Source organism: Leucoraja erinacea, chromosome 9 (genome assembly GCF_028641065.1).
Source record: "Leucoraja erinacea ecotype New England chromosome 9, Leri_hhj_1, whole genome shotgun sequence".
NCBI classification, from domain to species: Eukaryota; Metazoa; Chordata; class Chondrichthyes; order Rajiformes; family Rajidae; genus Leucoraja; species Leucoraja erinaceus.
Genome location: NC_073385.1, coordinates 15654082 through 15670819, shown reverse-complemented (window position 1 = coordinate 15670819; position 16738 = coordinate 15654082). Strand labels below are relative to the sequence as shown.

At 48.5% G+C, this 16738-nt stretch overlaps 1 protein-coding gene across 1 annotated transcript in view; it reads left to right on the top strand.

Annotated features, from left to right (window-relative positions):
• LOC129700036 (centrosomal protein of 128 kDa-like) overlaps positions 1-16738 on the top strand; it is a 396302-nt gene that overhangs the window by 375333 nt on the left and 4231 nt on the right. Inside the window, exons 21-22 of the mRNA XM_055640193.1 lie at positions 3507-3620; positions 13721-13829. Of these exons, the coding sequence (XP_055496168.1) occupies positions 3507-3620; positions 13721-13829 (223 nt within the window). The remainder of the gene's footprint in view (positions 1-3506; positions 3621-13720; positions 13830-16738) is intronic.

The following is a 16738-nucleotide window of genomic DNA, read 5'->3' as shown; positions in this document are numbered from 1 at the left end:
CAAAAAGCTGGAGTCACTCAGCGGGACAGGCAGCATCTCTGGACAGAAAGAATGGGTGACGTTTCGGGTCAAGACCCTTCTTCAGACCTTCTTCTGAAGAAGAGTCGACGGGAAACGTCACCTATTCCTTCGCTCCATAGATGCTGCCTCACCCACTGAGTTTCTCCAGCATTTTCGTCTACCTTCGATTTTTCCAGCATCTGCAGTTCCTTCTTAAAAAACACTGTTTCACTCTGTGTCACAGTGATAGATCAGGGGCAAGATCACTTCACTTTGGTTCACTTACCGAATGGTGAAAGGCTTGGATAGAGTGGATGTGGAGAAGATGTTTCCACTAGTGGGAGAGTCTAGGACCAGAGGGCACAGCCGCAGAATTAAAGGGCGTTCCTTTCGGAAAGAAATTAGGAGGAATTTCTTTAGTCACAGGGCGGTGAATCTGCGGAATTCATTGCCAAATTCGGCTGTGGAGGCCAAGTCAATGGATATTTTTAAGGCGGAGATTGACAGATTCTTGATTAGTACGGGGTTATGGGGAGAAGGCAGGAGAATGGGGTTGAGAGGGAAAGATAAATCAGCCGCGATTGCATGGCGGAGTAGACTTGATGGGCTGAATGGCCTAATTCTGCTCCTATCATTTATCAACAATCTATCAGCTCTGTGACATTTTAGAAACTCTAATCACATAAAACTGAAATGGTTCCAAAATTTTAATTAATGGCAGAAATGTATACATTTCTAATAGCAGTAGATTATAGAAAGACTTGCCTGTGGAACTCATTTAATCTTCATGTTTTACAAGATCGCTTGAATTCACCTCAGTTTACTTTAGAGATGTACAGCGCAGAAACAGGCCCTTCGACCAGCGATCACCCCGTACACTGGCACTATCCTACAAACTAGTAGCAAATTACAATTTTACCAAAGCCAATTAACCTACAAACCTGTATGCCTTTGGAGTGTGGGAGGAAACCGGAGCACCCGGAGAAAACCCACGCAGGTCACGGGGAGAACGTACAAACTCCGGACAGACAGCACCCATGGTCAGGATCGATCCCAGATCTATGGCGCCGTGATGCAACAACTTTACCGCTGCGCCAGCGTGCTGCCATAAATCTGCTGCAATCAATGACCCATTTCAGAAATTTTCGTTTTGGCATTTTAGTTTTACCCAACTCTTGCCTTGATCTCTATCTTACTTCACTGCTTCTTAAACTTAATGACAATGAAGATCTATGAGTGTTGTATCAGCTCACAGCCACTTCCATCCACCTCAACAAGAGGCGGCATGCCTTACAGCGCCAGAGACCCGGGTAATCCTGACTACGGGTGCTGTCTGTACGGGGTTTATACGTTCTCCCCGTGACATGTGTGGGTTTTCTCTGAGATCTTCGGTTTCCTCCCACACTCTAAAGACATACAGGTTTGAAGGTTAATTGGCTTGGTATAAATATAAAATTATCCCTAGTGTGTATAGGATAGCGTTAATGTGCGGGGATCGCTGGTCGGTGCGGACTCGGTGGGCCGAAGGGCCTGTTTCCGTGCTGTATCTCTAAACTGAACAGTAATAGAGCTGCTGCCTCATACCGCCAGAGACCCGGGATTTTAGTCAGAGGGTGGTGAATCTGTGGAATCATTGCCACAGACGGCTGTGGAGGCCATTGGATACTTTTAAAACAGAGATTGACCGGTTCTTGATTATCATAATCTGGGTCTGAAGAAGGGTCTCGACCCGAAACGTCGCCTATTTCCTTCGCTCCATAGATGCTGCCTCACCAGCTGAGTTTCTAAAGCATTTTTGTCTACCTTCGATTTTCCAGCATCTGCTGTTCCTTCTTAAACATAATCAGAATCATATTTTATTAGCCAAGTATGTTTTGCAATGTATGAGGAATTTGATTAGTAAGATTCCAAGTCTGCTCCTATCACTTGTGAACTTCTCACACCACCCACACAATTGAAATCAAGCAACTGTGAACACCAATGTAAACAACTGGATTGAGCAATTGATTTGCATGTCCGACACAACATAGAAGACACAAATTACTGGAGCGGGACAGGCAGCATCTCTGGATAGAAGGAATGGGTGACGTTTCGGGTCGAGACCCTTCTTCAGATCCTTAAGGCCCTGTCCCACTTTCCCGAGTTACTCACGAACTCACTCGAGTTTTCCCCTTGATTCGAACTCGGAGAATTACGGTAACAACCGTTCGTAGGTACTCGGGGCTATTTATTTTTACTCGTGGACATTTTTCAACGTGTTGAGAAAACGTCCCGACTTACCTGATGCCCCGAGTTCCTACGGCTGGCATTACGAGCCACTACGAAACATCTATGGACTCCTACGGCCTCCTACGAGCTCACTACCGACATACCCCGAGTTCGAATCAAGGGGAAAAAGCCGGGAGAGTTCGTGAGTAACTCGGTAAAGTGGGACGGGCCTTTACTACACAACATGTAGCACTGGATCCAGATAGGCCGGGACGAGAGAGTGAGGCTGATGATTTGCGCAACTCTCCCTCACTTTAATCCAAGTCAAGCACAAGTCATGACTTCAGGACACGTACCGCCCAACTGGGCGAAGCAAGATCACCACAGGAGCGCGGGCAGCTGAGGAGAAGCACACCGCGGAAGCTCGGAGGAAACGAGCCGCACACAAGGCACGAGCCACTTCAACTTCCATTGTGGCGCCCACCCGACTGTCTCCCATATGCGGGCGAGCCTTCCGTCCCAGATCGGTCTCACCAGTCACCCCCGGACCCACAAACAAAACACACTGAAGTCATGGTCTTCTTTCACTTATTCAACAACAAGTTTCTTGAAAACAATATGCTGCCTGTTGGAGTTTCATGGAATTTCCATTCTAGTCTGACGCACTGACTTCAGACTTTGGAGATACAGCGCGGAAACAGCCCTTCGGCCCATCGAGTCAGAGCCGACCAGCGATCCCCGCGCACTGGCACTATCGTAGAAACATAGAAAATAGGTGCAGGAGGACGCCATTCGGCCCTTCGAGCCAGCACAGCCATTCATTGTGATCATGGCTGTTCATCCCCAATCAGTACCCAGTTCCTGCCTTCTCCTCATATCCCCTGACTCCGCTACCTTTAAGAGCCCTAGGGACAATTGTTGCTATTTTCACCAAAACCAATTAACGTATAAACCTGCACGTCGTTGGAATGTGGGAGGAAACCGGAGCACCCGGAGGAAACCCACGCGGGTCACGGTGAGAACGTGCAAACTCCATACAGACAGCACGCGTGGACAGGATCGAACTCGGGTCTCTGGCGCTGTAAGGCAGCAACTCGAATGGCAGGGTAAGGGGATTAGAAAGGAGACATAGATCAACCATGATTGAATGACGGAGTAGACTAGATGGGGCGAATGGCCTCATTCTGCTTCTATCACTTATGACGTTATAACTCTGCCGCTGCGCCACCCTGCCTGTTTTTTCTTTGTGCCTAAAAGCGGGTTCTTCTTCCTCCACTAAGTCGTGGTGCTTTTTGCAGGATTCCCAACATCACCGGGACATGATTGAAGAACGATACACAAAGTACAAAGAGATCGTGAGATCCCTGCAACAGCAGCTGCAAGACTCAACAAGGAGAATCCAGGCGCACCAGGTAAAGTGGCGTGAAACGCACAGCAGCTTTGCTGAAGGAATGGTACATTTCACATGGTACATTTCTTCTCCAGCTGAGTTCGGGCCTTGATTAAAAAAAAGCCAAATTGCTGAATAAAGATAAGGGTCTCAACCCGAAAGGACACCTCTTCATTTTTCTCCAGAGATGCTCTCTGACCCGCTGAATTACTCCAGCTTTTTATGGGCATTAGGTGCAGGAGGAGGCCATTCAGCCTTTCGAGCCAGCACCGCCATTCAATGTGATCATGGCTGATCATCCCCAATCAGTACCCAGTTCCTGCCTTCTCCCCATATCCACTGACTCCGCTATCTTTAAGAGCCCTGTCAAGCTCTCGAATGTATCCAGAGAACCTGCCTCCTCCAGAGAACAGACAGTGAATTCCACAGGCTCACAACTCTCTGTGTGAAAAATTGTTTCCTCATCTCCGTTCTAAATAGCTCGCCCCTTATTCTTAAACTGTGACCCCTGGTTCTGGACTCCCCCAACATCGGGAACGTTACCTGCCTCCAGCGTGTCCAAACCCTTTATAATCTTATATGTTTCAATAAGATCCCCTCTCATTCTTCTAAATTCCAAATTTTTGAGTCAGTCATAGGCTTAGTTTAGACACAAAATGCTGGAGTAACTCAGCGGGGCAGGCAACATCTCTGGAGAGAAAGAATGGGTGATGTTTCAGGTCGAGACCCTTCTTCAGACATCAGTTCGGTTTAAACCAGCATCTGCAGTTCCTACCGACACATAGGCTCAGTTCAGTTTAGTTTATTGTCATGTGTACCGAGGTACAGTGAAAAGCTTTTGTTGTGTGCTATCCAGTGAACGGAAAGACAATACATGATTACAATCGAGACAGCATTCTCCTCTCTCGCCTCTCTCAATAACTTGTGATCGTTCCATCAGTTCCTGAGGGTTTATCCACCTTAATCCCCCTCAAGGGCCCCTTTTCGATCTCAAAATGTATGAATGTTTTTAGTATTTGTTTCGGGCGGCACGGTGACGCAGCAGTAGAGCTGTTGCCTTATAACGCCAGAGACCCGGGTTCGATCCTGACCACGGGTGCTGTCTGTACAGAGTTTGTACGTTCTTCCCCTGACCCGCACGATCTTCAGTTTCCTCCCACACTCCAAAGGTTAGTAGGTTAATTGACTTTGGTAGTGTTGTAAATTGTCCCTAGTGTGTAGGATAGTGTTAGCGTGTGGGGATCGCTGGTCGGCACGGACTCGGCGGTCCGAAGGGCCAGATTCCGCACTGTATCTCTAAACTAAACTAAAAACTTCACAATGACCCTATTCTCCTTGTTAAAGCCAATTGACCTATAAACCTATAGGTCTTCCAGTAGATGTTGCGATCACTGTCGTACATAGCATTGTAAGGCACCGTGCCCGTTCATGTTTTCAACAATGATGATGGTGATGATATACGTCTTTGGAGTGTGGGAGGAAACCTGAGCACCCGGAGAAAAACAACACAGGTCACGGGGAGAATGTACAAACTCCGTACAGACAGCACCCATAGTCGGGATCGAACCGGGGTCTCTGGCGCTGCAAGGCAGCGACTCGACCGCTGTGCCACCGTGTCGCCCCAATAGGAGCACATTCATTATGTAGCTGGGCAGACATGGAGTAATGAGCAGGTGATACAAGTTCAAATCCCATGACCGCAGCTGGGGAAATTAAACGTTTTAAATTCAAGACCATTAATTTTTGGAAATTTCAAAATTTCCAAAAATTAATGGTCTTGAATTTAAAACGTTTTTTTTAAAGCCCAGACTGTCCTTTAAGGAAGAAAGATTGGTGTTTTTCTCGATTATAAAACTGACGATGCTTAGTTTGAAGTCGGGTTAGAGTGGGACTCGAACTCACGACCTCTGATTATAAGAGACTGCTTCTACAGACCTGAGGCTATCAAGTAAATGACAAGGAATAGCTTTTAATACACTTTTAATATTTTCCCCATTAATTTCTTTCTGTCTGGTAACCCAATGTCCTAGTACGATGGTAATTACTTTTTTTTTCCTGTCTTTCTGTGAACTATCAGAGTGATAGTGTCATAGAGTGGTGCAGTGTGGAAACAGGCCCTTCGGCCCAACTTGCCCACACTGGCCAACAATGTCCCAACTACACTAGTCCCACTTGCCCACGTCTCTAAACCTGTCCTATCCATGTACCTGTCTAATTATCTCTTAAACATTGGGATTGTCCCAGCCTCAACTACCTCCTCTGGCAGCTTGTTCCATACACCCACCACCCTTTGTGTGAAAAAGTTACCCCTCAGATTTCTATCAGATCTTGTCCCCCTCACCTTAAACCTGTGTCCTCTGGTCCTTGATTCACCTACTCTGGGCAAGAGACTCTGTGCGTCTACCCGATCTATTCTCCTCATGATTTTGTACACCTCTGTAAGATCACCCCTCATCCTCCTGTGCTCCAAGGAATAGAGACCCAGCCTACTCAACCTCTCCCTATAGCTCACACCCTCTAGTCCTGGCAACATCCTCGTAATAGGATTAAACTGAAAATCTGAAAATCCTGGTGCCAGGCAACTAAGACTCCTTCATACCATAATCAGCCTACTTTGTACGGTACCACTACATGTGAGACAGTCGTTATTTTTCTTCTCATTGAAAATCCTGAATGGTTTTAACATTCCTTGTGTTAGATTATCCGCTAAAGAGTAAGCCCGTTGTCTTCTCTGCCTAAGCAATCAACCTTTCTGTCCCATGCCTGCTGAAGTGGTCTGGCGGGGCGTTTTTCTTGCGCCTCACTCACTCGCGGTGTAATGGAGGTTATGTTGGGAGGGAAAGAATTTAACTTGTGTTCTGAGAATCGCATATTTGTAAATGAAAGCAGAGTACAAAGCAGACCACAATCAGTATGCGCAGGAAGGAACTGCAGATGCCGGTTTACACCGAAGATAGATACAAAAATGCTGGAGAAACTCAGCGGGTGAGGCAGCATCTATGGAGCGAAGGAATAGGCGATGTTTCGGGTCAAGACCCTTCTTCAGACCGATGTGGGGGTGGGGGGGGAGGGGGGGGAGAAGAAAGGAAGAGGTGGAGACAGAGGGCTGTGGGAGAACTGGGAAGGATAGGGGAAGGAGGGAGAAAGCAAGGACTCCCTGAAGTTAGAGAAGTCAATGCTCATACCGCTAGGGTGTAAGCTGCCGAAGCTAAATATGAGGTGCTGCTCCTCCAATTTGCGGTGGGACTCGCTCTGGCCATGGAGGAGGCCCAGGACAGAAAGGTGGGATTCTTGATTAGTACGGGTGATGGAGATGGAGATGGAGAGATAGAATGGAGTTGGAGGGAAAGATAGATCAGCCATGATCGGATGGTGGAGTAGACTCCAAATGTCCTAATTCTGCTCCTGTGGCTTTTGAACTTATGAAGGGCTGAGGCGCCAACATAGATCTAGGCAGGACCTCAGTAGTCACGTCTTCTGCAACTTACCACTGCTCTCTGTTTCCTAACTACGACAATTATTTGCTTTGGTAAATGACGACTTTATCACATATCCCCTAGTAGCTGATTTAAATAGTGTGCATTATTAATAAACCAAGTTCCCATTCACATTCCCAATCTGCCGACTCATGGGGAATCATTCAATATTAACCACCCAAGTCACCGACCTTTAATTTAGCTTTCAATTAATTAATTTAATTTAATTTAATTTCACTTCTAATCAATCAATTGGCCCAGAGACACGGGTGCAATCATAACCTCAACCCTGCCTGTGTGGAGTTTGCACGTTCTCCCTGAGTCTGTGGAATTGTCTGCCTCAGAGGGCGGTGGAGGCCGGTTCTCTGGATACTTTCAAGAGAGAGCTAGATAGGGCTCTTAAAGATAGCGGAGTCAGGGGATATGGGGAGAAGGCAGGAACGAGGTACTGATTGGGGATGATCAGCCATGATCACATTGAATGGCGGTGCTGGCTCGAAGGGCCGAATGGCCGACTCCTATTGTCTATTGACTGTGATTTAGCTTCTAATTAATTAATTTTACTCTGAATCAATCAATTGATCGATTGATTGATTAATTGATAAACAATGAAGGTGATTAGCTAGGAGAGCCACTGCCTCATAGCACCAGAGACCTGGGTTTGATCCTGACCTCGGGTGCTGTCTGTGTGGTGTTTCCCTGTGTTCTCAAGTTCTCCCTGTGACTTCCTCCCACATCCCAGAGACATGCAGCTTGGAAGGTTAAATAGCCTTGTAACCCTTGCTTTCCCTCTCTCTGCCCGTCCCTCCCCATCCTCGTTCTCCCGACTAGTTTGACTGTCCTCCTGATTAAATTTAACGTTGTCTGCCTCGTTGTCAGCTTCCCCTCAGCAAACAGTGACCTATTCTACATTTTCTACAGCTTCACCCCCTTTGATCTGCCTTTTCACACCACACCCTTCCGTATATCTCTCCGGTTTCCCCTCTCCCCGACTCTCCGTCTGAAGGAGGGTCTCGACCCGAAAACATCACCCATTCCTTCCCTCCAGAGATGCTGCCTGTCCCGCCGAGTTGCTCCAGCATTATGTGTCTATTCTCTGTAAAATTGAGTTGAGATTTGCTTATTGTCGCGCGTATCGAGGTACAGTGAAAGGCTTTGGACAATAGACAATAGGTGCAGGAGTAGGCCATTCGGCCCTTCGAGCCAGCACTGCCATTCAATGTGATCATGGCTGATCATCCACAATCAGTACCCTGTTCCTGCCTTCTCCCCATATCCCCTGACTCCGCTATCTTAAAGAGCCGTATCTAGCTCTCTCTTGAAAGTATCCAGAGAACCGGCCTCCACCGCCCTCTGAACAGAGAATTCCACAGACTCACAACTCTCTGTGTGAAAATGTGTTTCCTCATCTCCGTTCTAAATGGCTTACCCCTTATTCTTAAACAGTGGCCCCTGGTTCTGGACTCCCCCAACATCGGGAACATGTTTCCTGCCTCTAGCGTGTCCAAACCCTTAATAATCTTATATGTTTCAATAAGATTCCCTCTCATCCTTCTAAACTCCAGGATATTCAAGCCAAGCCGCTCCATTATCTCCGCATATGACAGTCCCGCCTTCCCGGGAATTAACCTTGTAAACCTACGCTGCATTCCCTCAACAGCAAGAATGTCCTTCAAATTAGGGGACCAAAACGGCACACAATACTGTCCAGGTGTGGTCATAGAAACATAGAAAATAGGTGCAGGAGTAGGCCATTCGGCCCTTCGAGCCTACACCGCCATTCAATATGATCATGGGTGATCAATGGTCTCACATCATGGTCTCACTAGGTCTCTGTACAACTGCAAACGGACCTCTTTGCTCCTATACTCGACTCCTCTAGTTATGAAGGCCAACATGCCATTCGCTTTCTTCACCGCCTGCTGTGAGGCAGCAACTCTACCGCTGCACCACCGTGCCGCACCTTCTGGTTTTGATAATCCGACCCTTGGAGAGAGATTTTGATTATTCACTCTATCAATGCCTCATGGTTTTATATTCTTTACAAATATATGTTAAAATAATACCCAAAATAATTCACACGCCCATGGCGTGCAGGGAGTGGATGAGAAAGTGGGATGCAAGTAAGTACATTGTAAAATATTCCTACCGTTGCTCTGTAAAACTCTTTTATCCTTGGCACAGGAATAATTCTGAAGCGTCTCGACCCAAAACGTCACCCATTCCTTCTCTCCAGTGATGCTGCCTGTCCCGCTGAGTTTCTCCAGCTTTTTGAAACGACCTTTGGTTTAAACCAGCATCTGCAGTTCCTTCCTCCACATAATAAGTTTCCCTTGTTGAAGCACGGTGGAAGTAGCTGTGCGGTGGTCTTGTAACTGGATTATTAATTCAGTGAATATGTTTTGCAATCCCACCCCGGTATTTCAAGTATTCAATATCAGTTTGAAAAAGGCTGCATCCAGCAGCGACCTTGAATCTGCATCAGACTAGCGTAACCTCAGAACCATGCTGGTATAACTTTTTGGATATTATTTTAATATATATTTATAACACACATAAAGTCACAAGGCATTGATAGAGTGGATAATCAAAATCTCTCTCCAAGGGTCGGATTATCACAAACAGTAGGGCCGGCACGGTGGTGCAGCGGTAGAGTTGCTGCCTCACAGCGCCAGAGACTCGAGTTCGATCCCGACTACGGGTGCTGTCATTACGGAGTTTGAACGTTCTCCCCGTGACCTACTTGGGATCTCTCCGGGATCTCCGGTTTCCTCCCACACTCCAAAGACGTACAGGTTTGTAGGATAATTGGCCTGGTAAAATTGTAAATTGTCCCCAATGTGTGTAGGATAGAGTTAGTGCGCGGGGATCGCTGGTCGGCGCAGACTCCGTTGGCCGAAGGGACTCTTTTTCACACCGAGAGTTGTGAGTCTGTGGAATTCTCTGCCTCAGAGGGCGGTGGAGGCCGGTTCTCTGGATACTTTCAAGAGAGAGCTAGACAGGGCTCTTAAAGATAACGGAGTCAGGGGATACGGGGAGAAGGCAGGAACGGGGTACTGATTTGGGATCAGCCATGATCACATTGAATGGTAGTGCTGGCTCGAAGGGCAGGATGGCCTACTCCTGCACCTATTGTCTATTGTTTCCACGATGTATCTGTAAACTAAACTAAACTAAACCTGAGATTTTATTATACGTGATTCCAGGCTGGAATGAATCTCTTGCTGTGAAAGGCCTGGATAGAGTGGATGTGGAGAGGATGTTTCCACTAGTGGGAGAGTCTAGGACCAGAGGTCACAGCCTCAGAATTAAAGGACGTTCCTTTAGGATGGAGATGAGGAGAAGTGTTGTTAGTCAGAAGGTGGTGAATCTGTGGAGGCCAAGCCAGTGGATATTTTTACAGCAGAGATAGATAGATTCTTGATTGGTACGGGTGTAAGGGGTTATGAGGAGAAGGGAGGAGAATGGGGTTGAGAGGGAACAATAGATCAGCCATGATTGAATGGCGGAGTAGACTCGATGGGCCAAATGGCCTAATTCTGCTGCTGTGACTGATGAAAGGCTGAGGCGTCAACATGGATCCATGCAAGGACATCAGTACTCACGTTCTGCCACATATCACTGCTCTCTGCTTCCTTTCACTCAGCCAGGTTTCTAACTAAGCCGGGCGCGGACTTGGTGGGCCGAAGGGCCTGTTTCCACGCTGTCTCTAAACTGAACTGAACTAAACTAAACCTGTGATCCTTCTACGCGATTCCAGGCTAGAATGGGCCTCTTGCTGCGATGTAGTAGACCACAGAGTAGATAGACACAAAAAGCTGGAGTTACTCAGCAGGACAGGCAGCATCTCTGGAGAGAAGGAGCTGGCGACTTGTCGGGCCGAGACCCTTCTTTAGACCCGAAACGTCATCCATTTCTTCTCTCCAGAGACACTGCCTGGCCTGCTGAGTTACTCCAGCTTTTTGAGTCGGCACCTTCAGTTCCTTCCTGCACAGGCCACCATTACAAACCATACCAAGCACAGAGGTTCAATCACACTGCCAGCTTCCCATGAGACCTCCAGTGATGGTCAATAGACGCTGGTCTTCACCCCGATCACTCTCATCCTGGGAATGATTTACTGACACATATTAAACCATAATGAAAGCCTAATGGCGAGTCGGGATACTTAGCCACAGTTACCGTCTGTGATAACATCCCTGGTGAAAGGGGGAAATGACAAATTACGGCATGCTGGTTTGCTTTAGTTTAGAGATACAGCATGGAAACAGGCCCTTAGGCCCACCGGGTCCATGCCGACCAGCGATCCCCGCACACAAGCGGTACGCTAGACACCTAAAAGGACAATTTTTACATTTATACCAAGCCAATTAACCTACAAACCCGCACGCCTTAGGAGTGTGGGAGGAAACCGAAGATCTCGGAGAAAACCCACGCAGGTCACGGGGAGAACGTACAAACTCCGTACAGACAGCACCCGTAGTTGGGATCGAACCCGGGTCTCCGGCGCTGCCAGTGATGTAAGGCAGCAACTCTACCGCTGCGCCACCGTGACCGCCCTCCTGTTGCGTTAAAGATACAGCGTGGAAACAGGCCCTTCGGCCCAGCCAGTCCGCGCCGACCAGCGGTCACCCCTTACACTCACACTATCCTACACACACTAGGGACAATTTTTTCAATTTTCGCCCTAGCCAATTAACCTACAAGCCTGAAGTCTGAAGTAGTATCTCGACCAGAAACGTTCCATGGGGTAACCCATTCCTTCACTCCAGAGACGCTGCCTGAACCGCTGAGTTCCTCCAGCTTTTTGTGTCTATCTTCGGTTTAAACCAGCACCTGCAGTTCCTTCCTACACAACCCATAAACCTGGATGCCTTTGAAATGTGGGAGGAAACCGGAGCATCCGGAGAAACCCCACGCAGGCCGCGGGAGGAATGTACAAACTCCGCACAAACAGCACTCGCGGTCAGGATGGAACCCGGGTCTCTGGCGCTGTGAGGCAGCAACTCTACCGCTGCGCCACCGTGCCGCTCCGGTTGGGTATAAATCTAATTGTTCTACTTACTAAGATGAGATGAGCTGGTGATGGACAATTGCACTTTTTCTATCTGGGATTGACAGATTACTGTGCTTACCCCCAAACCAAACGCATGTCAAGGCAGACCCAAGCACCTCACCTCCCATCCCAGGAACAAACCTTCTATTGAACCTTTTTCTCTCTCTTCCCCAACAGCATTCAGCGCAATGTTGCCAAGTTTAGTCCAATGTTGGGGCAGCTTCATGCCTGCTCTAGTATTTGAGCCAGTCTGCTTAAACTTGTCATGAAGGATCTCGTTTAGTTTGGAGATACAGCGTGGAAACCCGCGCAGGTCGCGGGGAGAACGTACAATCTCCGTACAGACAAGCACCAAGTGGTCAGGATCGAACCCGGGCCTCCGGCGCAGTGAGGCGGCAAATCTACCGCTGCCTCCAGGTGCAAATCCGGCCGGGAGGGGGCGAGGGGTGGGGAGGAGGAGGGGGCAAGGGGGGAAAAAGGAGGAGGGGGGTGGTTGGTCGATTTGTATAGGAAGGAACTGCAGATGCTGGTTTACACCGAGGATAGACACAAAATGCTGGAGTAACTCAGCGGGACCGGCAACATCTCTGGAGAGAAAGAATAGATTACGTTTTGGGTCGAGACCCTTCTTCGGAGCTGGAAGATTTGTTGACTAAAGGGCCTGTTCCACTTGGTTGTCTTTTGCGCGCCATTTAGGCGACCTGCTAGCGTGTGGGTAGTGCGGGACAGGCGCATGGAGTGGTGTGGAGGAGTGTGGGTTGATTTGTGTAGGAAGGAACTGCAGATGCAGGTTTACACCGAGGATAGACACAAAATGCAGGAGTAACTCAGCGGGACCGGCAACATCTCTGGAGAGAAGGGATGGATGACGTTTCGGGTCATGATCCTTCTTTCACACTGAAGAAGATTCAGATTCAGATTCAGATTCAGATTCAATTTTAATTGTCATTGTCAGTGTACAGTACAGAGACAACGAAATGCAAGAAGAGTCTTGACCCGAAAACATCATCCATTCCTTCTCTCCAGAGATGCTGCCGGTCCTGCTGAGTTCCTCCTGCATTTTGTGTCTATCTTCAAATGACGTCACGCGCTCCAGACGGCTGTGCGGGCGCATGATGACGCGCGTGACTCTCGCGGGACCATCGCGCGACTGCCACTACCGGCCTGTCGCGTAAGTGACAGCCCAAGTGGGACAGGCCCTTAATATGTATCTCCTACAGTAATGGCCCTGTCTCACGATGCGAGTTCATTCACGAGCTCTCCCGAGTTTAAAAAAAAAATCAAACTCGTGATAAGCACGGAGAATGAACGTAGCGGGTACGTCGGAGTTCGGGGACGTCTCTTAACGGATCGTAACGCTAACGGCAGGTACTGGGGAAGACTCGCTAACGGCAGGTAAGCACGGGAAGACTCGTGAAGATTTTTCAACATGTTGGAAAAATGTCCACGATAGCCCCGAGTACCGACGAGCGGTCATTACCGTAAATCTCCGAGTTCGAACCAAGGCAAAACCCGGGAGAACTCTTGGAATGAACTCGTACAGTGGGGCAGTGCTTTAAGTTGTGTAATTGAATGCTCTCGAACATTCAGGTGGACGCGTTGGATGTGAGCTTGGGGAGCGAGCAGATGGATGACGCATGTGCCTCGTACAGTGACCAGAACAGATTCCTTTCCAGCAGCTTCACTGCAGAAACTTGCTGTGAGTATGGCCAGCCTTCTAACTGCAAACCTGTGAGACACGGCCGTAAAAATGTGGTCTAACATCTAGTCAGCAACCAAGCAGTGTCTCGACCCGAAACGTCACCCATTCCTTCTCTCATAGAGTCATAGAGCGGTACAGTGTGGAAACAGGCCCTTCGGCCCAACTCGCCCACACCGGCCAACAATGTCAATAGACAACAGGCCACTTCGGCCTGCACTACCATGTGATCATGTCCCAGCTACCCTAGTCCCACTTGCCCACGGCCAACAATGACAGGTAATAGACAGGTTTGGAGGGTTAGGTGACAATTGGTGCAGTAGTAGGCCATTCGGCCCTTCGAGCCAGATGGCCTACTCCTGCACCTATTGTCTATTGTCCATAACCCTCCAAACCTGTCCTATCCATCTACCTGTCCAACTGTTTCATAAGCGATGGGATAGTCCTAGCCTCAACCACCTCGTCTGGCAGCTTGTTCCATGCACCCACCACCCTCTGTGTGAAAAAGTTACCCATCGGATTCCTATTAAATCTTTTCCCCTTCACCTTGAACCTATGTCCCCTGGTCCTCGATTCCCCTACTCTGGGCAAGAGACTCTGTGCGTCTACCCGATCTATTCCTCTCATGATTTTGTGCACCTCTATAAGATCACCCCTCATCCTCCTGCGCTCCGTGGAATAGAGACCCAGCCTACTCAACCTCTCCCTACAGCTCACACCCTCTAGTCCTGGCAACATCCTCCAGCGAGTCTGCGTGACTCGCTGAGTTATTCCAGCTTTTTGTGTCGAACCGAGCATTGAACATCTTCATTTCCATCGGCGCCCTTCAGCCCAGGATGGAAACAGGCCCTTCGGCCCATCGGGTCCACGCCGACCATCCAATCACCCGTTCACACTGAAGAAGGGTCTCGACCCATAACGTCACCCATCCCTTCTCTCCAGAGATGCTGCCCGTGCCGCTGAGTTACTCCAGCATTTTGTGCTTGTCTTCGGTGTAAACCAGCATCTGCAGTTCCTTCCTACACGTTCACACTAGTTCTGTGTTGTCCCACTTTCTCACCCACAAATCTACCACACCCTAGGGACAGTTTACAGGCTGCAATTAACCTACAAACCTGCACGTCTGTGGGATGTGGGAGGAAACCAGAGGATGTGGTCACAGGGAGAAGATGCCATCTTGTTTACCCTACTCTGCGTAAAATATTTAATGCACCTCTATAAGATCACCCCTCATCCTCCTGCACTCCAAGGATTAATGTCCTTCTCAAACTCTCCCTGTAGCTCAGGCCCTCGAGTCCTGGCAGAATAATGCAAGGCTTGGATCGAGTGGATGTGATGTTGCCACTCATGGGAGTTTCTAGGACCAGAGGCAATAGCTGTCCTCATTCTGTCCTGTCCCTCCTCCGTTGTCAGAGTGAGGCCCAGCGCAAATTGGAGGAACAGCACCTCATATTCCGCTTGGGTAGTTTACACCCCAGCGGTATGAACATTGACTTCTCTAACTGCAAGTAACCCTTGCTTTCCCTCTCTCCATCCCTCCCCCATCCCAGTTCTCCGACCAGTCTTACGGTCTCCGACTACATTTTATCCCTGTTTGCTGTGTTGTTACCTTCTTCCCAGCTAACAACGATCTATTCTACATTTTACTTGAGCTCCTTCCCCTTTGTCCCTTTTTCACACCTTACGCTTCCTTATCTATGTATCGCCCTCCACCCCTGGCATCAGTCGGAAGAAGGGTCTCGTCCCGAAACGTCACCACCCATTCCTTCTCTCCAGAGATGCTGCCTGCCCCGCTGAGTTACTCCGGCATTTATGTGTCTACCTCCAAGCTTTTTAGTTGTTTTGCTCTGGAAATAAACCCTGTTCTTTGTTTGCATTTTTATGGGGTTATTAACTTGCACAGTTCATTAGGAAGCGATGGCGTTTGCGGAGCAGTGCCAAATGAAGACAGAATGAATGTGGAGACAGCGATGATTTAAATATTTATCTAAAATTACCAGTCAAGCAGAAAATCTTTTGTGAGGAAAAGATTGGACATGGCAGACTGTGGGGGCAGGATAAATGTCAACTCCCAATGAGATTGTGAAACAGTGCACAATATCCCGTGTTTGGAAGCCAAGGTTTTATAAAGAAACATTTTGAATTTGTCTTTGTTTCCAACAAGTTACAGTAAGAATATTTGAAGTTTGAGCTTGGATGAGGAGATTTGTTGCGGCAGTCGCCTGTAGTCACCCAAAAAAACACCTAAGTGGGACTGGCTCATAAGGCGGCAACTCTAGCGCTGCGCCACTCTCCGCCCTGCTATGTTATCCCACTTTCTCATCCACATTCTCCACCCGATGGGGCAATTCACAGAGGCCATTTGACCGACAAACCCGCACGCCTTTGGGATGTGGGAGGAAACCAGAGGATACCCACACGATCGCGGGGAGAACGGCGAACTCCACCCGACAGACAGCATCCGGCATCTGGACTGAACCTGGGTCTCTGGCGTTTGAAGCAAAATCATGAGAGGAATAGATCGGGTAGACGCACAGTCTCTTGCCCAGAGGTGGGGGATTGAGAACCAGAGGACATAGGTTTAAGGTGAGGGGGGGGAAAGATTTAATAGGAACCTGAGGAGCAATGTTTTTACACAAAGGATGGTGGGTGTATGGAACGAGCTGCCGGAGGAGGGAATGTCCCAACGTTTTAAGAAAACGCAAGCAGGTGGGACTAGTATAGGTGGGACTAGTGTAGGTGGGACTAGTGTAGGTGGGACTAGTGCAGGTGGGACTAGTGTAGGTGGGACATGTTGGCAAGTTGGGTTTCCACACTGTGTGCGACTATGACTCTAAATGAAAACTCTGATCGAGTATAGGAGCAAAGACGTCCTTCTGCAGTTGTTCAGGGCCCTAATGAGACCACAC